Genomic DNA, 22,520 nt, shown 5'->3' on the forward strand with positions numbered 1-22,520 from the left:
TTTTGATAAAATACTTTTATCGGTCGACAAACCCTTAAGAACAACTCATTCGATATGTGAGTCAAGTGCTTAACTTTTGAAGGTATCGGTCAGAATATTAGTTACTTGTCAATACACCCACACATTCGTATTGGTAGATATATTTTGTATGTGCCTTCAGTTGAAGTTTACAAAATTTGAATTTTATATAATATACATAATTTTATCTTTTTTTCTTATTACCTATAGGTACCGCCAATTGGACATTAGTTTATTTTAAAATTTTGTATTTTTAACTTTTAATTTGGTGTACAATAAAGAGCTTTTGTACTGTATTGTATTGTATTGTAATTGTATCAAAGTACCATGTAAATGGGTTTAACTGTTTCCAAATTTTATTAAAAATTGTTAATCTTAAATGCATATGAAGACTAACCTAAACTTATACTATCGTTGAAATAAAAGAAACAGGCATCAAATTATTTGCATTCAAAATAATTTCATAAGAGAATTATTTTTTACCATCCGTCACCACTACATGACATACACTTTTGTACATAGAGCCGAAGCTGCGAAAGAAACTATGTAACTTCGTTCCACAAATAAAAAAGTACGTAGAAATTAAAAATAAGGTAAATAAAAAATTTACCCACTAATAACTCAAAATAATGGATTAATTACAGGTGGAATTATAAGACACCATACGTCTTCGTTGTCTAAGTAATCGTTTATAATAATAATATAAATTTTATTTACACCTGTAACAAAGCTTAGCTGATACTAGCGCTAAGAGGACTCCGGTTGCGTTCCTTTGGAGATCCCGGAGCCCTCTAAGCAGCGTTGAGGACGGCCACCGGGGGGTTTTAGTGCGGTAAAAATCCCACAAAACCCTGCGTCGCTCCCACGGCGCTGGGTACCTTTTGAAGGTTTGCCCCTCGTAAACAAAAAAAAAGGCGCATAAACTGTGTATTGCCCCCATAACTCTAATAGGCGTCAAATTAGATATAGTTGATGCTGCGGGCGACTGAGTTTTGTAGGTCATTTTGATACCTAATATGTAAACAACAAAGTAGAACAGTTTGTACTAAATACCTTTACCTTAATTTGATGCATCTAGTACTCCCATCTAGGTCTAAGGTCTGTACGAACCGAATTGGAATATTGTGACTAGACGTCCCACAAATTCAATATTCCAATATCGTAACCGGTTTTCATTGGGACGGCAATAAATTCACCGTATTGACATTTTCTGCAAAGATCGCCGGGTTTGGGCAAAACGTGCGCGTTGAAAGGGAGACGAAAATTGCTAAAGGAATTCTGATACATCTTTGATAAGTAAAATAGAAAAATACTTCACCGCCTTGAAATTAAATGAAGCCACAAAAGGATGATATTATCATTTATTGTTTGAGTTCTTGAACTTGAAACATTTTTAGAGAAAATGTACATGTTAAATAATTAAAATTCAAATATAAGTATTTCAAACATTTAATGGTCATTTTAGAACAGAGACGTGCCTAAACTTTATTTACGCAACAATTTCAATTCTCACAGCTAGTTTTCAAGCTAGTTTCAAACATTTTCTTGTTAGGAGTGATCAATCTATGTATTTTACTCATCTAAGGTATATCGAATAGACCTAGAGACTTGAAGGTCCGGAACTAAGTGGGTTATCTCGAAAAATATATGAAACTTTAGTAGTTGACATGCAAGACATATTTTTTTACATTCTTATTTTTTTTAATTGACATTGGCTAGAGAGATTGAGTATTTATACAATAATATTAATGTTTTATGACAGTATTCGTACACAAACTATTTAAACAGAGGCACATAACGTTTTATCAAGTATCATAGACCTCAATTGCTCTCGAGGTACCCAATTAACAAAATTATATCGTCAAGGACACACGAATGCTTTATTGTGTTTCTAGAGGTAATAATTATGGTACCATGGTCACACTGTTAGTGAAAGGATAGATAATTGTCCCAAATGTTAGTGCCAAAACGTGTTTGGTTTAATTGTTTATGATATTTAAACGTATTGTAGACGTCTAAATTATTATTCGAATATTTCATGAAATTAATCAGGTAGTGTTAGGCCGCCGGAGCTCGAACTACTGAGGGTTCTACCACCTTTAAAACTTGCGACGTTTCTCTAATTTGGGTCTTAAGTTCCAAGTATTTGTTAATAAAAAACAGACTTTTATAGTGAGCTGAATTCCTTAGACGGTCAATGCTATGAGAGTCATGCGGTATATCATACAATCCCTAGAGTAGCTCAGTTATACAAATATAAGAATATTAAAATATTATTCTTGTATCAAACAGATAAAATGGAAACCTACGTCTCGTGGAGATAAAATGCAGTCAGTATAATCTTTTTATCATCCTAAGATCTAATATACAAAACAATATCGTCGTCTTAAATAATATAACTTGTATTTCCTGTAGTATTATATTAAAACATGAATGTAGGAAATTTTATTTTACTTCCGTACCACGAGTTTGTCATTAGCATATTTTAGATATCTTGTTTTATATTGGCAATTAAAAAATGAGTATTTGTTTTTATTTATAGAATTATGTCAATATTAACCAAAGATTTTAGCAATGTAGATTTTAGTAGTAGTTGGTCTTATATGGGGCGGTAATGTGTTATGCACTAGTAATCACCAATTGGTAGTAAGTTAATCTGAAATATATTTTAACTGCCTATTAATATATATAAGTAAAATATGGATAAAGTAAATAAAAAACACACTATGTGCAATACTTAGTACGAAAAATCCTAGTTTGCTGTATAGCGAACCCCTTTTACATTTAACTTTTCATTTTAAAATATTTGTTGTTAAAACGGCCATGGAAATAAAAATTCAGTGAAAATTTGAAGTTCCCAGTGATAGAGCCCTGTGACAGACGGACAGACAGCGGAGGCTTAGTAACAGAGTTCCGAATTTACTATTGGGTATGGAACCTAGAAGACCTACCAAGAATGAGCTGTAATATAATTTTATTTATTTTTAGGGATTTTTGGACCCATACAAACTCAATCGCGTATTCTGCCAGTGTCGCAAGGCCACAACTTGGTCCAATCAATATAGTTGAGGTCAACTACTTTCTGCCCATACAAAATATTTCGCTTCATTCTTTGTCACTTTAATGAAATGAAATATCACATTTTATCCGATGTCGCTATAGTCCACAGAATAAGGGAACTACCTCATTGAGCAAAAATATTGATTAGACACTTTTATATGAAATTGAAGTAGTTAATGAGCATACAGTCTTTCTGATAGTAAGTGTCAAGTCCAAAAGACTCCAAAAAAATTAACCTCTTACCTGAGGTAAGTGACCTGATGTTTCTATCACTAATAACCTCACACTAGAACTGTTTTTGTAAAAACCAGTGCCATACCTTCTTAACCAAAATATAACAATGTCTACAAAGCCTACATTTGTATATATACAAATCAATAAACCTTTGTAACACAGTATAACAAAGATTTATAATTATTCATTTTAACATCATAAATACATAAACATCGTTTTAATTATACTTGCAAAAAAGCGGAAATATACGGAGAACTACACACGTTTTTATACATAAAAGACATGTTTAAATACATAACTATATAATTATGATAATCATTTACTATACCCATATATTTTGTAGTCGCCTATAAATTTCATCACTTGTTAAATGTAGCACATTCTTTAGTCATTAAATCACTATAATGGATATAAAATGTAGGAATATTTTCCATGTAGACACTGATTAGAGGAAAACACAGATAGAGCAAGAATTTGATGTCAAGATTGTATAGCAAATAAACACTCGAATGAAAACGATACTGTTTAAATGCTGCTTTTTGTTTTAGCCATAGATTAGTAAAGATTACTCACTCCTAACAAGAAAATGTACCCAGTTTTGAAAATTAAAATAGTTGCATAAAAAAGTTTAGGGACATTTTAACACGTCTCCGAGCTAAAATGTCCCTAAAATATTTGATATAATTATTTATTTATTACCTAAATTACGCAGTATTAGTTATTTATTCGTAAATTTTCATAAAAAATGTTTTTATTTGTCAAGAATTCAAAAAAAAAACTTACTAAAATAAGCTGTTTGTGGCTTCATTCAATTTCAAGGCGGCGATGTATCTTTACTAATCTATGGTTTTAGCATTAAATTTGTAAAACCATTTTCTGTGTTAATATGTTATTAAAAGTTTTAGTCTTGTGTACAATGCACAATTGTAGTGTAAATTAAGATTTTTATGCAAGATATTCTGATATCATAACCTTTTAAAATATATTTTTCTTCAATTTTTATATTAAAATACTTATTTAAATGATTGACTATCTATGCTGGTTTGGACGTTTGATTATATTTATTTCTGTAAATGTATTAAAATAGAAATCTTGTCAATTTGTATATACCCAAATATTATTAGGAATAACTGTAAGTATATAATTATGTAAGAATACTATATAAAAATAAAGTAGTTTTTAAACCTAAGTCGTGATAGCAACGCAATAAAGTTATAATCAATAGAGAATGATTATATAATAACCATGCAAGTTAAATGCAAATTGCGTTACATAGAATTTTACGAGAAAGTTTTAAATCAGCTGGCATTTATATTTACTGAAGGTTGTTAAATATTCCTAAGGTATAGGTAACAGAAATTGTTGTAAGATTTTTTTAGAAAAATGAATTTACTTTTAAATATTTTTAAGTTATTTCAATTTTAATTATTTCCTTTAAAAATCCTTTAAAAAAATTATGCATACACTTACGCTTATATTATATTCTTAATCTTAAATTAGCAAAATAAATCGCAAATCTTGTTTTAATGGGATACGAAATAATCATGAACAATTCTAACTATACAAACAATTGTGTAACTATACAAAAAATTTAACAAACATGCAAGTTTAAAAAAAAACAAAGTCTACAGCGAAATAAACAAATATGAAAATTGTATATCCATCGATTTTCGACAACCCTAGAGACACCTGCAAAAAGATAACCCAATTGCTCAACGGTCCATTATAAGTTATAACCTTAAGCGTTTACCGATTACCAGCCATGTGGTAAGCTATCATCTACATCGTGTGCTAACAAACAATTATAATTACACGTGTACTAATAAGCATGATAGGCTCTTGTTATACTGTTAACAAGTAAGCGGTAAACAGGTGCTAATATCTAACTACTTGGGATACTAATGTTAATGTATCATATTACGAGAATTGGCCGCGTGGTTACTAATTTGCTATTTATTTTTTCTTATAAAAGAGGTCTATTTAAGGAAAGAAGGCTAACAATAAGGTAGCTGGAACACCTATTGACTATACACATGTATAAAAGAATTGCGATCTTTACAAATACGTCAGCAATTCATCGGGCGTAGAGCTCTATTTGAAACTTTTTTAGAGTCAAGTCATGGTGTTCCGAAATTACTTATCTCCGGAATATATTTGTCCACATTGTTCGCATTTGCAGTAAAAGGGAACCCGCAAACTATTTCGCAATTCATATAATTTTTTTTTTTTATAATATAGGAGTAGCAGACGAGCATGCAGTCCACCTGATGGTAAGTGGCTACTGCCGCCCATGGACATCTGTAATCAACCCTAGATAGGATTAGATATTCCTACCTGAGGTCGGCCACAGATGCGCCGCTACCCCTGAGGACTAAGCTGGAACGCCTCGGAAATGTATAATATTACATAAACAACATATTGTCACCTTTTTATAGCTATCACAGATTTTGATAATGTTTATTACAAAGCAAAAATAATGCACATAGATTCAAGCTAAAATATTTTTATCGTTAAATACTCAATTTCGACACGTACCTTATATTGTAATTTCTACTTGGTATCTACAAGAGGTAATTTGTATCGTGTGAAATACCATCCAACGTCAATAGATTTTACCCGAATTTGGTATTTATAAAATTGGTAATAGATGCCTATTTCGTGTGCAGCTTAGAGCAATTAAGTTAAATAGGACATTGCTTAGCGCTCGTCGAAGCCGAACCAAGGATTTTAATATCTTACTCAACGCTATCTAATGGAAGGTAAGATGTAATAAACATGAAATCGTAATAAATTGTAATAGCATTTTTTTATGTACAAGTACGGTACATAAAACCAAATTAATAATATTTGGTTTTGGTTGGTTAGTTAGTTCAGATGAAACTTGGAATGGTTACTGTACATGGGTTAATAAACTCATTAATCCTAACACGGAAACCCTTATCAAAATTATACTACGCACTTTATTATAAAAAGTAGGTAGTCATTGAAAATAATATTTGCACTTTACAACTTGCAATTTGATTGTTTATGACTTAAAAAAAGTACTTAGGACCTACTCTGAGGTTGTTTCCAATATAATTCTCATAATTCAGACAGTTAGCACGGAGTTTTACAATTCATTTTAACCATTATTAAAATTTTGCATTTAATTTAAATAATATGTAAAGGTGAATAAAAAATGTTAATGTAGGAATATTTCTTAATCCACCATTTTCAAGTTAGATAAAAAAGAAGAAACGCGAAAAATGCACGTGTCATGCCTACCGCGCAATTAATAATTATGCTTGCACGCGCCCAATAATTTTCCCCAAAATTATTGCATCAATGTGCAAAAGATCGATGTGTTAAGGACATACCCATTGATTGTACGTGTAATTATAATTTCAACACGAAATTCTTGCTCTCATCAGTATTTTTAAGTAGAATTAAAAACGTGTCGGCCTTAATAATGCTGCCTTTTTTGGCTTCAGTTTCATGAACCCAAAATACTTACCGGGCATCATCCATTACTTAAAAACCTTTTTTTGTGCCGTTACTTGGGTGTAAACATCACTCACTTAAGTAAAATCTTGTTATAGTCATAGATTTAATGTCAGCGCGATTAACTTTTAGGTATTGTATTTTAAGCTCTTGCGAAAAGGCGTCAAAATATTTTTTACCATAGCGTTGTAACTTCTAAATGGACCGAAGCCGGAATTCACGATATTTGTAATTATTACAATTTAATCTATTTAGTAAAGTCAGTAAAAAGGTTTGCAATGAGATAAAGTGAAGCGACAGGTATGCAACCATGTAGCGTAGTCGCGTCGTAATCGTTGCGTACTCGTAACGAACACGTTGAGAGTACGATAATAACCATATGAGTAAAATTTAATGAAAATGAAACTGTAACCAAACACTTAATTTTAGGTAATATATTACCTCTATATTTATGACAAAAAATCACAGTACGAATTTGTAAATAACACTGGATTTTAAAGATTTTATAATCAACTTGTATCCGGTGTAAACTAATTCAAGCTCAATTACTTAATGTCCGAAATAGCGTCTTAAATGTTCAAATTGCGTCTCTTTAACATAAATAAATGTCTAAACTGTACAAAACGATCAACATTCATTTGCATAATGTACTAATTACGTACTTGTATGGAAAACTTGTTTGATTCAAGTTTTAGATTAAACCTGTAAGTCAATACCCTACTACAAATAAAATAAACAAAATTATAATTTTTGTCGATAAATTTCAAAATTGTACTACTATAACGTACAGCTTTCTTGAGCACAAAGACAGGACTTTTGAAAATGTATCAATATGATAAATAGTGATACACTATAACCATCTTAGTTTCATATCTAAATAAATAATTATATTTTCATTATCAAACATTAATATTTTGTATTGAAAATAAAAATACACAATCTTTAATTTTTTAATTTACATATTTTGTAAATTAAACTACGATACATAAATACAATAGATGTAAACGCAACATATAGGTTATGGACAAATTTTTTAGAAGATAAGGTACAAAATATTTCGGAATTCCCTTCGAAGAAAACATGCCATATTATAATTTTAATGGAATCAAGAGCCAAAACATAATAACCGATCACAGAGGCTTATGCAAATCAAATCAGCCGAGAAGTAAATCAGGGCATTGAAGCATAAAAGGACTCTGAAATAGAAAAATATTTTCGGATAATATCACTAGAGTTTAGGATTATGCAAATAATAAAGCGAAATCCTATTAATCCTTTCGATTACGCAAGAGATAATCTTATCTAATCTATCTTAGATTAATCTTAGATAGTGCACCCCCATAAGAGTTCAAGATAAAGTATTCGAATTAAAAAAAAACAACATATGAAATCTGATTTTGGTAGTCAATTTTAGTTAAAGTGGTTTATAAGAAGCCCTAAACAAAAATAGATAATATCAGTGTTCTATACAGTAGTTTAGTCGACGTACAATCGTCTTATGTCACTCACTAGAATAAGCTGATTTGTATACTAAGAAACATTTATCATAATTTATTACAAAAATTAACATCATGTAAATAGGCGCAAGTGCAATCATATGCCACCGTTATGATATAAGATTACTGTATTTCACCAGGAAAACATTTTAGGAAATTGACGTCCCTTATATATAAGTATTTAGGGAAAATCTTTCCGATTTCACTTGAATGGCCCTCGGCTTTCTTAATGAAATTTACAATTTCAAAGGTTTTCCTTGGCCCCGTTTTTACATTTTGTGTAGGCGTGAGTTTTTTTTGCAAGATTAATAAAATTATGTCATCCTAAAAAAGGCACTGCTTACCGACGAGGTAAACAAGTAGACTCCAATCCAAGGGATGCAGAGTCTGGTATAATAATATAATATTTCTGGTATTTTTTTTTACCAACAAATGGTAAAAAAAAATATTATAAAACAACGAATGATTTCTGTCCTCATAATAAACCAGTCAATATCTTAATTTTATCATAAAAATATGAAAGTGAAGATGTATTGTTCATTGCAATCCGAAAAAAATTGCAATAAAATATTTTTTGTATATATAGTCTTTGTGTAGCGTGACTTTCCTTTCGCCACTTCGCCCCCACGCTACTGTCATTACTATCGGAAATTCCGCATAGTTATAACTATGCGTCATAATTAAATAGATATGCATTCCTACCAAACAAGCATTCGAAGGCCCTTAAAATATTAGACATAGGCATTCGAACCTCATCTAAGCCTACACTTTTCTATCTGTCATTATAGTTATGACCATTTAATACCATAAGCCCTGTTTGTATTTACAGACACGCGCCATGCCTGTAAATGTATTGTATACAAAAATATGATATTTTCTGACACGGCTCGTGCCTGATAATGTAGTGTTCAAAGTCTGTGGATAAGCGGCTTAAATAGCGGCCTTTTAATGTTTGTTTTTTCTAATAAACATATAGGTACTGTTGACTATTGACTTACATATTTTGTAATGTGGTAGAGTCTGCTCTAGGGCTCAGTATATGACAATTAGTCTGCCGAAACTATAACTCGGAATTTGGTGGACGCACAGCGGTGCGTATAGTTATGGAATATAAATGAATATTTTTTCTGCCGCCTACCAAGAAAATGTTATAGAATATAAAAAGACGACAAGACACGAGTATAGTGTATTCGCTATACTTTTCTTTCAATATAATTATCTTCATATGTATACTCAGCAAATTCTCATCAAAAGTATATAATTTTAATTAATCGAATTTCTTTTTAAAATCTTTGCAAAGAATTATAGGAAATAAAATAATATATCTCAGTACTGCTGAACATAGCAAAATATTTACACTGTCATTAACACACCGAAATATTTAAACCCGGAGTTACTAAAATTAAATAACTATAAGTGCACTTATTACAATGTAAATATTATTATGTGTGCTTGAAAATTATACCCTACCCGTTACATTTTTCACACAGCAATGGAATTTTACCTCGTAATGTTTGTATGTAAATGTGTTTGAGAAATCATTATTTTGTTAACACCATCTCAAATAATAAATCACGCGGTAAACAAATGGTTGTAACAATGATTATGCTAATGAATGACTTACATCCTATTGTAATGCGGTATGAGAAAATGTGAAATACTTAATACTTCTAAAAATACTCAATGCTCTCTGTGGTTCGACTCAGAAGGCACCACCGCAACGCCTATTTCTGCCTAAAAGTGATTTTAAACGCTGCTGCGGTGTTCAGCTCTGAAGGGTGTGGCAAGAGACACATACTTATCCAAGGTGTTGAAACTTAGTCCTCAGGGGTTATAACTTATCCGTGGCTGATTGCCAGTAGAAATATAATCTTATCTGGGTGGTAACGGACGATTATGGCTGTCAGTAGTCACTTTACCAGGCACGCAGTATCTTTACCAGGTAGTCTAACGTCATTTATTTACGAGGTAACATCATAAAATTGTTAATTTGTTGCGTAGAAGCATTTTAACGATTCCGCGCAATGTTTATCGATTATTCCCCATAAGATTTAAGTAGCAAACGAGCACGTGGTCCACCAGATAATTGGTCACTGCTGCCCAAATAACTAATTGCATAATTATAGAACAGGGGTTCTATGTGATGTCCATGTAGTCCCTGGACCAGAATAGAGCTACGGTATCCCCTGCCTGTCGTAAGAGGCGACTAAAAGGGGCTTCCGGGGTTCGGGTGGCAAGAGTGGGAGCTCGAACCGTCCAGCAAGCGACCTCAGGAAGGATAGCGGTTTGTGTGGTTGCATATCGCTGTAATCACCAGGGGATGTGAGACGAGCGTAAATTGCTCCCCATAGGGCAGAGCCCGATAGAAGGGCATCGCGTTAGGAAGAGGTTTTAGTGCGGTAAAAGTCCCACATAACCCGGCATCGCTCCCACGGCGTCGGGTATCTTTTGAAGGTTTTGAGGACTAAGATGGTCGTATCACATAAGCCTACATCGACATATTTCTATGAACAGCAAGAACTACTGTAACTATAAATTGACTTATTGTAAATATTATTCGTACTTTATGTATTATACCACTCTTTATATATTATCGGAGTACTAATTAGCTAAAATAATATCTAATGAAGTCATGTTTATCTTAGTGTAAGTTTCTATATAATTTGTTCAGTACTTTTTTTTGTTTTTTTGCAACTTGTGCAAGTACGAGTATACACGTAGGCTTCACAACAACTTAAAGTCTTGCAACTACTTAAAGACACAGACATACACTACAGTTTGAATGAATGAAATGAAATTAATGTGTTACTGATGTAAAATTGCACATTTAATTTCAAACCATCACGTGGATGCATTTAAACACAAATTCTGTTCTGTTTACAAAAAAACCCAATTTGAGAATATTTTCCGTATTTCGTGCGCATAAGGATATTGCTCATTTACGTTGGACTTTTGGAAAGGAATTAAAACCTGAATAACCTGATAATTAAATTAATGCAGGTTCTTTAAAAGGAAAATACGACTGCGAAAAATATGCCCGATGGCGTATTTCAGATTTTTCTTTGATTTTCTGCTTCGTTTAAACCAAATAGAATTAATATAACTCGGAGAGCCTTTGAAATCAGATATAGCTTACGTTTTTTATAAGCCACTTCCATATTGAATGAATAGGTTGGAATTTATCATAGATCTTATATTGAGATATTCATATAATTAATTTTCTGCAAAAAGTAACCGCTTTGCAGAAAACCGTTTAAAGAAATTAAAAAAGATAATCAAATTTATTTTGACTGAAAACTGTAAACATGTGACCATTTTTTAGGCACACAATCTAATTCATTCTAGACACGTCTTACGCGATACTAAGTACATACTAGGTTTTCCTTATAGTCTGTTTCGTTACTAACATTCTGTTACTGTTTAGACATCTTTGGGAACTTCCTAAATACACTATAAGAATTGTAATGGAGGTAAAATTGTTGAAATCAAGGATTTTTCCTGTTAAGCACCATATACTGATTTTTGTTCTGCTTCTTAAAATTGACCACCTTTCATTGTGGATTTTAATATAATTGAGTAAGTAAATAAAATGTCTGGTTAAGGTCTCGTACCCAAATATAAAAACAAAATGATAATTACTAAGCCTCCGCTTTCTGTCCGTCCGTCACTGAGCGCTCTCTCTCTTTCTTGAACTATTCTAGATAGACATTTTTTTTTACTTTAACTAAAGCATGTACTTTAATTAAAGTATGTATAACGGTGGCCGCGATAACAGTATATAATTTGGTGGAACAGAACCCTTGTTATTTACTTAATAAGTATAAAGGATACTTGATAAATACACGAATTCGACTCGTATTGGCCAATTATGTATTTATAAGGATTATAAATCTTGGTTTAGTGACACACAACGAAAATGCGATATTTAGTACCTTAGCGAAAAAATACTAGCATATTATTTTATATAATCATCTTAATAAACATAGTACATTGCATTGGTTGAGTTCAGAATGCTATTTAATACAATAAATAACTATAATACAGAAATAGCTATATAATAATAATAATCAGTAAGACATGCAGGAAGAGCATTGTCGGCAAGCATGACATGAAGCTGACTGTGAAGCTGTGCTGTGAAGTTTCCGGGAATAAAATTAATGGATCAATTATTGAGACATCTGGACAATTATAGGCAGCTGATGAAAAAAATCAAATAAAAAAAGATAATAAAGAGGTGCAGACATAAAAAGAGACAAAGAATCGGTTATGCAATTATCGTGACAAACTCTGGACAAGGGCCTTTAAATACGCTTTTTTACACTCAATGTTCCAAATGTTGCCTACCAAAGATCAAATTTTGACTCTTTACCGCTTTGGAAAGTCGCTTTGGAGAGGAATTGGCGAAAGAAACTCCGTAGGTGCGCAATTTGAAATCTTTTAAAAAGTAAATATTATACAATTTTATGGGATGAATACATTGTTTTATATTCTGTTTGTAGGGGACGATATGTTCGCCCAGCGAAAAAATCACACTGTAAATTAAAATAGATAAATAATAAATGACTTTTCAATAAGTAAGTAATTATAGGTCTATCGGTCAGTCGGTCGGTCAGTAGTAAAAGTCGGTCAAAAGACAAAATATTGGATAGATTGATTTTTAATATCCGACTTACCTTCGTATATGGAGCTAACTACTAATATCCCCTATGTAGAGATACACCCAGAAGATTGGTTGTTTGACGCATTATTTAAAATAACATTTCAATAAGCAAATACAACATATCGTGATTTTTATAACAAGACAAGTACAATTAAAATATTAAAACCTTGTCATATTTGCTCATGTGCGGTTATATACAAGGCCATAACTAGTATTAAAGTGTCACGTTCGTGAGAATAAATATTTGCGTAAAGTAGCTGAGAACTCTGTGAATAATAAAAAGTAAGCTTTTAATTAGTATATACTAACTTACGTGTTAGAGTCAATATTAAGATCTTTTATGTGGTTACATCTACGATGTGCAAAGATTTTTATAATCTTATATATAAAATTCTCGTGTCACAATGTTAGTTACCGTATTCCCCCGAAACGGCTTTACCGATTTTCACCAAATTTTATATGCATATTCAGTAGGTCTGAGAATCGGCTACTATCTATTTTTCATACCCCTAAGTGATAAGGGTTCTTCACCCTTAACATTTAAAAACGGGTCAGCTAGTAATAAATAATAATAGCAAATGAACATGTTATCCACCTGATGGTAAGTGGCTACTGCCGCCCCTGGACATCAGTAAGAAACTCCAGAAAAAAATAGATTTCTACATGAGATTGGACATAGATAGACAGCACCGCTACCTGAGAACTAAGCTGGAACGCCTCGGAAAAGTCTCCCTTACGATATCAAACTAGAACGCAGGAGTGCTTAAGACAGTAGTTATTTCAACGAAGTTGTGCCGCTAGAATCTATCAATGGGTTCTACAAAATCCTTTATAAATCAGTTCAAGTTCAGTGGCCCAAGTCTAAATTATGTTCTCTTAAAAAGAGAAGACTTTAAATGCGATATATAAACTACTACTTAATTACTAAAAAACATACGTATCTAATCTGCTTCTTTATAACAGGATTATCAAGAGGATAATACCCAAAAGTTTATATTTAAGCTTAAAAGGTCAACAACCTAATTACAAAAATCGTCCTTTAAGTTTTTAAAAGTGAGAAAAATAGTAGGCAAAAAAATTCAAATAAATTTGACCACAAATTATATAAACAATCTATTTAGTATTCAAAGTTAGCTTCTAAGATGGTAATAATAACACTATAATTTAAGGCAATGAATATTTTATCGAAAACAAAAAGATATTGCTCTGTAAGTAGGTAGGTAAATAATTGTGGTAAATCAGGTAAATTCCCAGGGAATTCCTAGGGATTGTACCTAAACATACGAAGAAGCAGTTACTAATAGTATGAAACAAAGTAATACTTTATTAGCTCTGTTCAGACGAATGAGGATATGTGCCGTTTTGTCGTAAATATGCTAATGAATTCATACGAGTATATAAATGCACGTAGAATTTATTGGGCATTTGGTTATAAATAAGAAATAAAATAACAGTTTTTAGGCAATCGTACAATTGGCTACTTGACACTTTTTGGGAAACTGTTTTAATGAATTCATATACGTATTATATATGCCTTTCATTGATCATTTTTTCGAAAAAGGGCTATTTATTAATAAAAAACATATTTTTATTACGGTAAACGGAACGTTACGCCAAAACAGGCGGTCAAGTGTCATTTCGTAGCGTGACGTCAACACATTGAAAATATAGAAAAAAACTTCGACGTTACACATACTTCAGGTTTCGATGTGATCGACAGGTTTCGATGTAGTGACGTCACATGACATTTGAGGCAGCACTGTCGCCGTTTTGGGATTTAAAATCCACAGATAAAAAATCGAAAATTTCTTTTTAAAAATTAAAATACTTAGAACATATTAAAAAATAAACGAAATACTGCATAATTTATGTTTACTTATAAGCTATCATATCCAACATATTTCATATTTTATTGTTATAACTGTCAAGTACCCAATTCACAGAATTATGTCACATATATTGAATACACTGGCTAAAGTTTATATCAAGACTTTATCTCACATGAATCTACTTCGGAATTGAACAAGGACTCGTAACAATAAGGATAAACTGAAAAATTGAGACAAAAACTTAATATCTACACAAAAGTGGTTATTCCACTACTGCGCGCGGAAGTACCGAAGCAATAAAGGACTCTGTATTGCGCTTAAGAAAAAGGAGTAAAAGATTTTAACAGGCAATATCCATTAGAGATATTTGAGATATATTTGTAAACGAGCTTTTGCCCGCAGCTTCGCTCGCGTTACGATGTAATATTATTAACTAAGAAGATTTACACAAACTTTCATCCCCTATGTTATCCCCTTGGGGGGTAGAATTGATGAAAATCCTTTCTTAGCGGAAGCCTACGTCATAACATCTACCTGCATGCCAAATTTCAGCCCGATCCGTCCAGTGATTTGGGCTGTGCGTTGATAGATCACTATGTCAGTCAGTCACCTTTGAGTTATATATGTTTGTAAATATAACGCCGTAAAGAATATATGTCTTTATTACTTTTTATTTATAATCTCAGACGAATATTAATATGCTGATATTGTGAATACCACGTGATTTGCCGTCTGATGGTTTGGGCAATAAACTTGATAAACTTGACCCAGTCCAAGTCTTCGGGTATGCGCATGAAATTGAGTGCAATCTGCATTATTTAAATCTGCAAAAAGTCCTTGATTTTGACTTGATACAACTTATGATCCAAAATGCAATAACGCTAGTTATTCATTTTGTATCTTAAACGATAATAATAATAATAATAATATTCTTTATTGTACCCAATATAGTAAACAAAAATAAAAACATACAATTTAGGACGATATAAAAGGCGATACAAAAGATACAGTCTTCGTCATCAAATTTTCAACAGTGGTTAGCAAAAATTTGTTACTAACGGACATGAAATCCATATCGTATATTCCGACCTGTAAGAAAAATTAACTAATTCTAAACAAAGTAACGAACACCAAAATCAAAGAGTAATAAAGACGTGTTATTAATTGCAACATAAAAGTCAAATATCGTACGGACCAACGTACAATGAATACAATAAAAACGAAAAATCCGACTACAATAATCCCTATGTTACAATTTTGCAAATCTAACGAAGCTCCATCAAACCAATAAGGTTACGGGATGTGCCAAAAAATAAAATATTTTTTTTTTAATATTAGAGTAGCAGACGAGCATGCAGTCCACCTGATTGTAAGTGGCTACTGCCGCCCATGGACATCTGTAATCAACCCCAGATAGGATTAGATATTCCTACCTGAGTTCGGCCACAGATGCGCCGCTATCCCTGCGGACTAAGCTGGAACGCCTCGGAAAACGCGTCTCCCTTACCACACCCTTCAAACCGGAACATAGCAGCGCCTAACACGGTTATTAGGTAGAAATAGGTGTGGCGGTGGTGCCGCCGGAGTCGAACCACAAAGGGTTCTAACACCTTCAATATACATAATATCCTCCGTACTCGGGTGGAAATCTAAATATAAGCAGACATTTTCATCGCAAAATTCAACAACATATTTACTAAATAATATAAGAAATGTTAAAAAAAACTTGCCAGTGGTACGAATTTTAACTTTGCTCATCTTAGAGATTTAGGTTCATATCAAGGTTAATTGGAAGCCTAACCGCAAAATTTTTGAAATTATACTTTTATTAAAAATTCAATATCATTCGATTTAATAGTGAGGGAAAACTTGAGGAAATTGGCTTGCTAGCCATGACATTTGTATCTGTTCAAAGTTGTGTCTAGCCTTTTTTTTTTTTGTTTACGAGGGGTAAACCTTCAAAAGGTCCCCTATGCCGTGGGAGCGGCACGGAGTTATGTAGGATTCTTACCGCACTAAGTAAGTTGTGTCTAGCCTAGACTTATCTAAATACCTAGTTTTGACCAATTAGAAACTTTTAGACTTCACACACCACTAAGATTTTTTTGTTAAACTCTCAAACGATTTCTTCACAATGTTTTCCTTCAAAATGTAAGCAAGTGGCAAGTAACTTCTATGCAGATAACTTGGAAAATTCAACGCATGTGATATAAACCTCGGAAATCCCCGAAAATTCTAAATAGGCTAAGGTTACTTGGCTTGCTAACTTTTATGAACTTAACCTTTATCTATAAGTAGTAATAAGGCGAAGGATTGATGATGATAATGACGATGATAAAATTCTAAAAATACTGTAACGTCGATAATAATAAAATTATGTTACTATTTTTTAAGATATCTTTAACTTGAAAATTTAGATATGAAAAGTAAATTATGCTTTTATTCAATTACTTAAGTTTTTTTTTGTCTGAACACTAACCCGGAGTCCCTTTACAACACAGTTACCTTTTGAATCTCTTTTTATTATCATCATTATTAATTATGTCATGAATTGGCACTTTGGATATATTAAGCCCCTCGTCAAAGCATTTGCAATGACACTAATATAATTAGGATGTTTTATTTGTATGCTACTTTAGATAGTTATTCAATCACCGTAACCAAACCATGAGTATATTTATACGCTACTTTCAATATCAATAGATATAACGCGAGTTGCAAGTAAAGTTATTGTTAGCCGTGACGCTCTTATTCCTAACTATACAATTACAATTAACATAAAATTATATTTACACAATTACTTACCATAATTCTCTAATTTTTACAGTGTAAGATATTTATAAATTTCTGTCAAAGAATGTTATTTATAATTCTTATTCATTTGTAGCAAAAAAACCATCAACAATAATACTCGTATAAAAATGTGTTTTCTTAAATAATCGTAATTTATGCGTTTTCGTTTACAAAAATAAGTAAGTATTTAAAAAAAAGAAATAGTAATAAGTGGTATTTTACTGTAAATAATAACTTGAGAACAACAATAATTGCTTAAAGGTTCATCACGATGCTTCACGATTTATCATCTTTTAATATGTAAATTGCTACGTGGTCATTCAATGTCAATTTGAATTAGTTATGCCGCTCCGGTGTCATGTCAATCTGTTAATAATGCATGAAGTAATTCACTTTTCTTTTACTGCAGTCCTACAGCTCTAGGCTGAAAATAGTGAAGTCCATAATATTTATATTTTTTTATAATTGCAAAAGTAACTCAGTGAGTTTGTGGAGTTTTAATGACTTAATGACTAAACCGATTTCGATGAAATTTGTTGCTGATATTATTTCAAAAGTAGGTTGTAAAAAAGCGAAGTAGGATTCAAATAGCGTTTGAACGTTTTTGTTTTTAAGATGCAAATTTGATAATCGTGTCTAGATTACTGTAAATAAATGAAATATAACATTAACACAACTAATTTAACTTTAAAAAGAGAGAATATTTATAAAAAAATATATAACACGTGAAAATACACTTATCTGAGTTTGGACGTCTACTTCCAATCATGAAAATTTTAAGCAAACTTTTTGAAATACCTATTTTGCTTATTCGGATACAATAAGATAAAAGTTACAAAACCACTCTTGTCCTCGGAACTCTGTTAAAATATTATCTTGACGTGATAAAAATTGAATTGGCAGTTACATAGCGCTTTGACATAAATAATCAAAGTTTATATCACGACTGTCCTTGTTAGGGCACATTTTCGACCCCACGCCTAGTGACCTGGAGGACTCTACCGCGCAGTTTTTATGTGTTTGGTGGTTCCATTGGTAGGCAAAATACTGATAGAATGATTTATTAATAACAGACGTCATTGATAAAAACAAATGAACAAATTAAAAGTTATGTTGCATGATAATTCATTTTATTCTTCGCATCAGTTTTGCACGTGTGCATATAGAACTAGATTTAGAGAATCTCAACACGAGTGTTTTGAAATTGTATGACTATGAAGAAAAACTTGAAGTGAAAACCAGATAAAATTGATAAAACATGTCAGGTACCTATTTTGTATAATACACTTGAATATTGCGGTTACTAAGGCAAATAGATCTGTTTGAGATTATCTCGATGTAGATTTGATTTCAGTCGCCATAACGTTGGCACATCTTACTTTTTTACACGCTTTTTTACATAGCTTGGTTTGTTAGCTTGTATATTAGAGTGGAAAACTGAATTTTCAACATTATATTATGTAAGACTACTAGACCCAGCAAGCTTTGTACCGCTTCAAAATTTATTTATTAAATATATTTCATATAAAATATAGCCTGTGTTACTCGTGGATAATCTAGCTTTCGAATGGTGAAAGAATTTTTAAAATCGGTCCAGTAGTTTTTGAGCCTATTCATTACAACCAAACAAACAAAGTTTTCCTCTTTATAATATTAGTGTAGATTATTTAACCTAAGCTTCGTCTCTAATTAAAGTCAAATTTATATTAGAAATGGATTATAATTTAAGTATTTTAAAACGAAAAGCAAATATGTTTACAGCTCTATTTTTTACAGATATGTGACAGGTATTGCTTTTGGCCAGCGTAGCTTAAGCCTTTATATCTGGCTGTGGAAGGTAATATTTTTCAAATGTATGTATGTATAGTGTATACTATGCTTTCACGTACCTCATAGGTCAAACAGCTTAACAGATTTTTACAAATGATTCAATCGCAATGATGATGTCGTTGGATTCATCTGAATGTAGGCATAACATTAGCTATTTAATCAGCCGAGATTCGGCTTTTATAATTATTATCCCTTAAATTTTAAACAAAATCTGTGACGTGCAACAGTAGTAAGAAAATTTTGTTATTATGTTTACCTTTCATGCAAATACCACAAATAAATAAAAAAATTAAATATCGTTTCCCTTATCATATAATAACGGCAGTTTAGTATTTTACTCAATGTCGTAAACATAATACTGAGGCTATTTGTTTAAGACTTCGTGGATAAGTAATATACGTTTCACACTAGAATTACGTGTGACAAGTAGCAAACATAAGGACACTTATCTGTTTTTTTTTAATATTTAGGTTCAATGGACGCGGATAAAGACGGCCCAATAGGGCTAAAGAAAATCTATAGTCACTGGCTGCGGCCATTTTTTTCCGTACCCAAAGGGTAAAGACGGGACTCTATTACTAAACCTTCGCTGCGTCATTCTGTCTTAGGTCTCTTCATTTTAAACCGTTTAATATTGGTTTTTTGAGTGAGTGAGAGAGTTTGAGTTCGAATCGCACTTGGTCAATTTTTATCGCCTGGCTTGGTATAAGGGTCTTCCCACATCTGAGTAAAGTCTGTAGCGGCAAGTTAGTACCATACCAGGTGTGTCTAACTTTATCTTACCCAAGATCTACTATTTAATAATTAGGCTCGACACGATCTACAAATTGCAAAATTCCATAGGAATTGCGATTGGGAAGAAAAAAAAACGTCAAGCTTAAACCAAAAAATCCTTGTCTTGACCTTGTCTCGATCGACTGAACTTAAAGGCCACAATCCATACGCACGTTAAAAGAGTATTCATAGATTTGAATCCGGCCGAAGATTTGAATCCCCAATATGAGCATCCAGCATTTAAACGACTGAGCTATCACCGCTTTTTATTACATGAAATAAAGAAATCACAAAGCCGCTTCTTAGCACTTAACTAGTTTTATTTGATTTAAATCCTGTACACTTGTATTGAGGCTTACAATGTTTATTTATCTTTTACTGGATTGTTGTCGTATAAAGTACTTATCAATGTTAAATAATACATAGCCTTGTTACAGTAATTTGTTCTTGAACAAATGTTACCTCGATATGAGAGCATACAAAAAACTTGTTCTGTTACAAGATATTTGTAAAAGTAGAGCGATAAGTCGATTCAAAGTTAAATAATATTAAATAATATCAATCGCATAATTATTATAATTGCACGCGCTATGAATATTCAGTTGATTTGATTTCAATATAGTCAGGTACTAACAAAAAATTACACATAACTTTATGAATACTGAAATAAAATAATCAAAATTACATCAGAATTGATGTTAGCGAAAGTAATTAAAATATTATTACTAAAAACTAGTCAGTTTAAATATATTAGGTATATTACAGTTACTTTATGAGATATGCATCGCAAGTCATAAATAAGTAACATATTTAAACATTATGTAACACAGCAAAAAATTACAAAAACAACAAACAAACCACGGCTGCCGCATGTTGATCTCATTTCGTTTTCATTAATCCTTATTTAACAACAGTCAACTGAAATCGAAAGTACGGAATGCGGCTCAAAATAACACGAACACGACAGCACGTTTTACATCAAACTAATTAGTACAGCACAGAAAAGAAAATTACTGTGAAATTACGTCAAATTTTCATGAGATATAAAAACTTACGATAGTTTTATTCGATGACGCCGGTCCTCACTTAACTATTCATTTAAACCCGCGAGGTCGTGGTGAGTTGACGTGAGTGACTGAGCGATGGATCGTTCCACTCGCGCGCATTACCTCAGATCATATCTCGCAAGTCTGCGGAGCTGCGTCTGCGCACTTAGAATGCAAGATATAACATAATATCTTATTGACTCGCTATTATCCGATAGAATCCGCTCTAGCGAGATTTACAGATAAGTTGTGGGTTTAATTATATAGAAGCTGTTTATGGAAGCGGTAACGAGTGGTTTTATGTTGTATACTTATTGTAAAAATAACACATCAGTTGTTATAATTATACCATTTATTGTAGATGAGGGATAATAATTTATTGTTTGCATATATGTCATTTTTATGGAATAATTGAGAAATATTGTTGCTGTAAATCAAATACCCACATGTGAAGGTGTCACTGTAGTTGAATTACAAAGAGTTAATTGTACCTTTATTTTCTTAGGATCATTATTGTATAAAATTACAGAGTATCATACGAAGATGTAGTCTCCCCGATGGTATCTATAATCAACCCCATTTAGTATACCTATGTGAGGTTGCACGCTGATTTATGTTGCTATTCCTGCGGTCTCAATAACGGTTAATTCCTTGATTAAGGACATTTTACCAGACATTTAAAGCCTGAAAAAAACAGTATATACGAGTACAACTGATATTATAACATAAAAATAGGCGCTGTAAAAATACATTTTAACTTTAGAGTTTTTATGCTTCATTTTAAAGAAATAGTAGCTGACCCGGCAAACGTTGTATTGCCATATAAATAAAAAAATATTAAGGGTGAACAACCCTTATCAATTAAGGGTATGAAAAATAAATAGTAGCCGATTCTATCCCTATAAGGTTGTGCTTTTTAAAAAATCAATAAGAAACTTTATAACCGGTATGTAACTAATAGAATTCTATATTTTCTTCTATACGTATCATAGATATGGATGTTAGGTGTATTACAAACACAGGTACTTGTTTTAAACTATGTCAAGAGTGATAAAATCGGCATTGTATAGACATCACTTACGGATTAATGTACTATTGTATATTTCTTAATCAGTATTAAGTACTCTTTGTGGTTCTAACTGTGTAGGTACCTACTTGAGTCATTATCATAGGTTTACGAATCCAAAGACTTTTGTGAAAATAATTTAATTTAATCATGACACAGCGATGAAAAGTCTGAAGGTCCTGGGTTCGAGAACCAGGCACGTCTCGTTAATTTTTCAATGTACCTAATGTTCCT

At 32.0% G+C, this 22,520-nt stretch overlaps 1 protein-coding gene across 1 annotated transcript in view; it reads right to left on the reverse strand.

Annotated features, from left to right (window-relative positions):
* Positions 1–21,132, reverse strand: part of LOC140744397 (putative inorganic phosphate cotransporter) — a 32,218-nt gene extending 11,086 nt beyond the window's left edge. The window contains exon 1 of the mRNA XM_073075969.1: positions 21,033–21,132. Within this exon, the coding sequence (XP_072932070.1) occupies positions 21,033–21,046 (14 nt within the window). The 5' untranslated portion in view covers positions 21,047–21,132. The remainder of the gene's footprint in view (positions 1–21,032) is intronic.
* Between the last annotated feature and the right edge of the window lie 1,388 nt (positions 21,133–22,520).

Source organism: Epargyreus clarus, unplaced genomic scaffold (assembly GCF_041222505.1).
Source record: "Epargyreus clarus isolate Ecla_fem2 unplaced genomic scaffold, WU_Ecla_fem_2.2 ptg000008l, whole genome shotgun sequence".
In the NCBI taxonomy this organism is placed as follows: domain Eukaryota; kingdom Metazoa; phylum Arthropoda; class Insecta; order Lepidoptera; family Hesperiidae; genus Epargyreus; species Epargyreus clarus.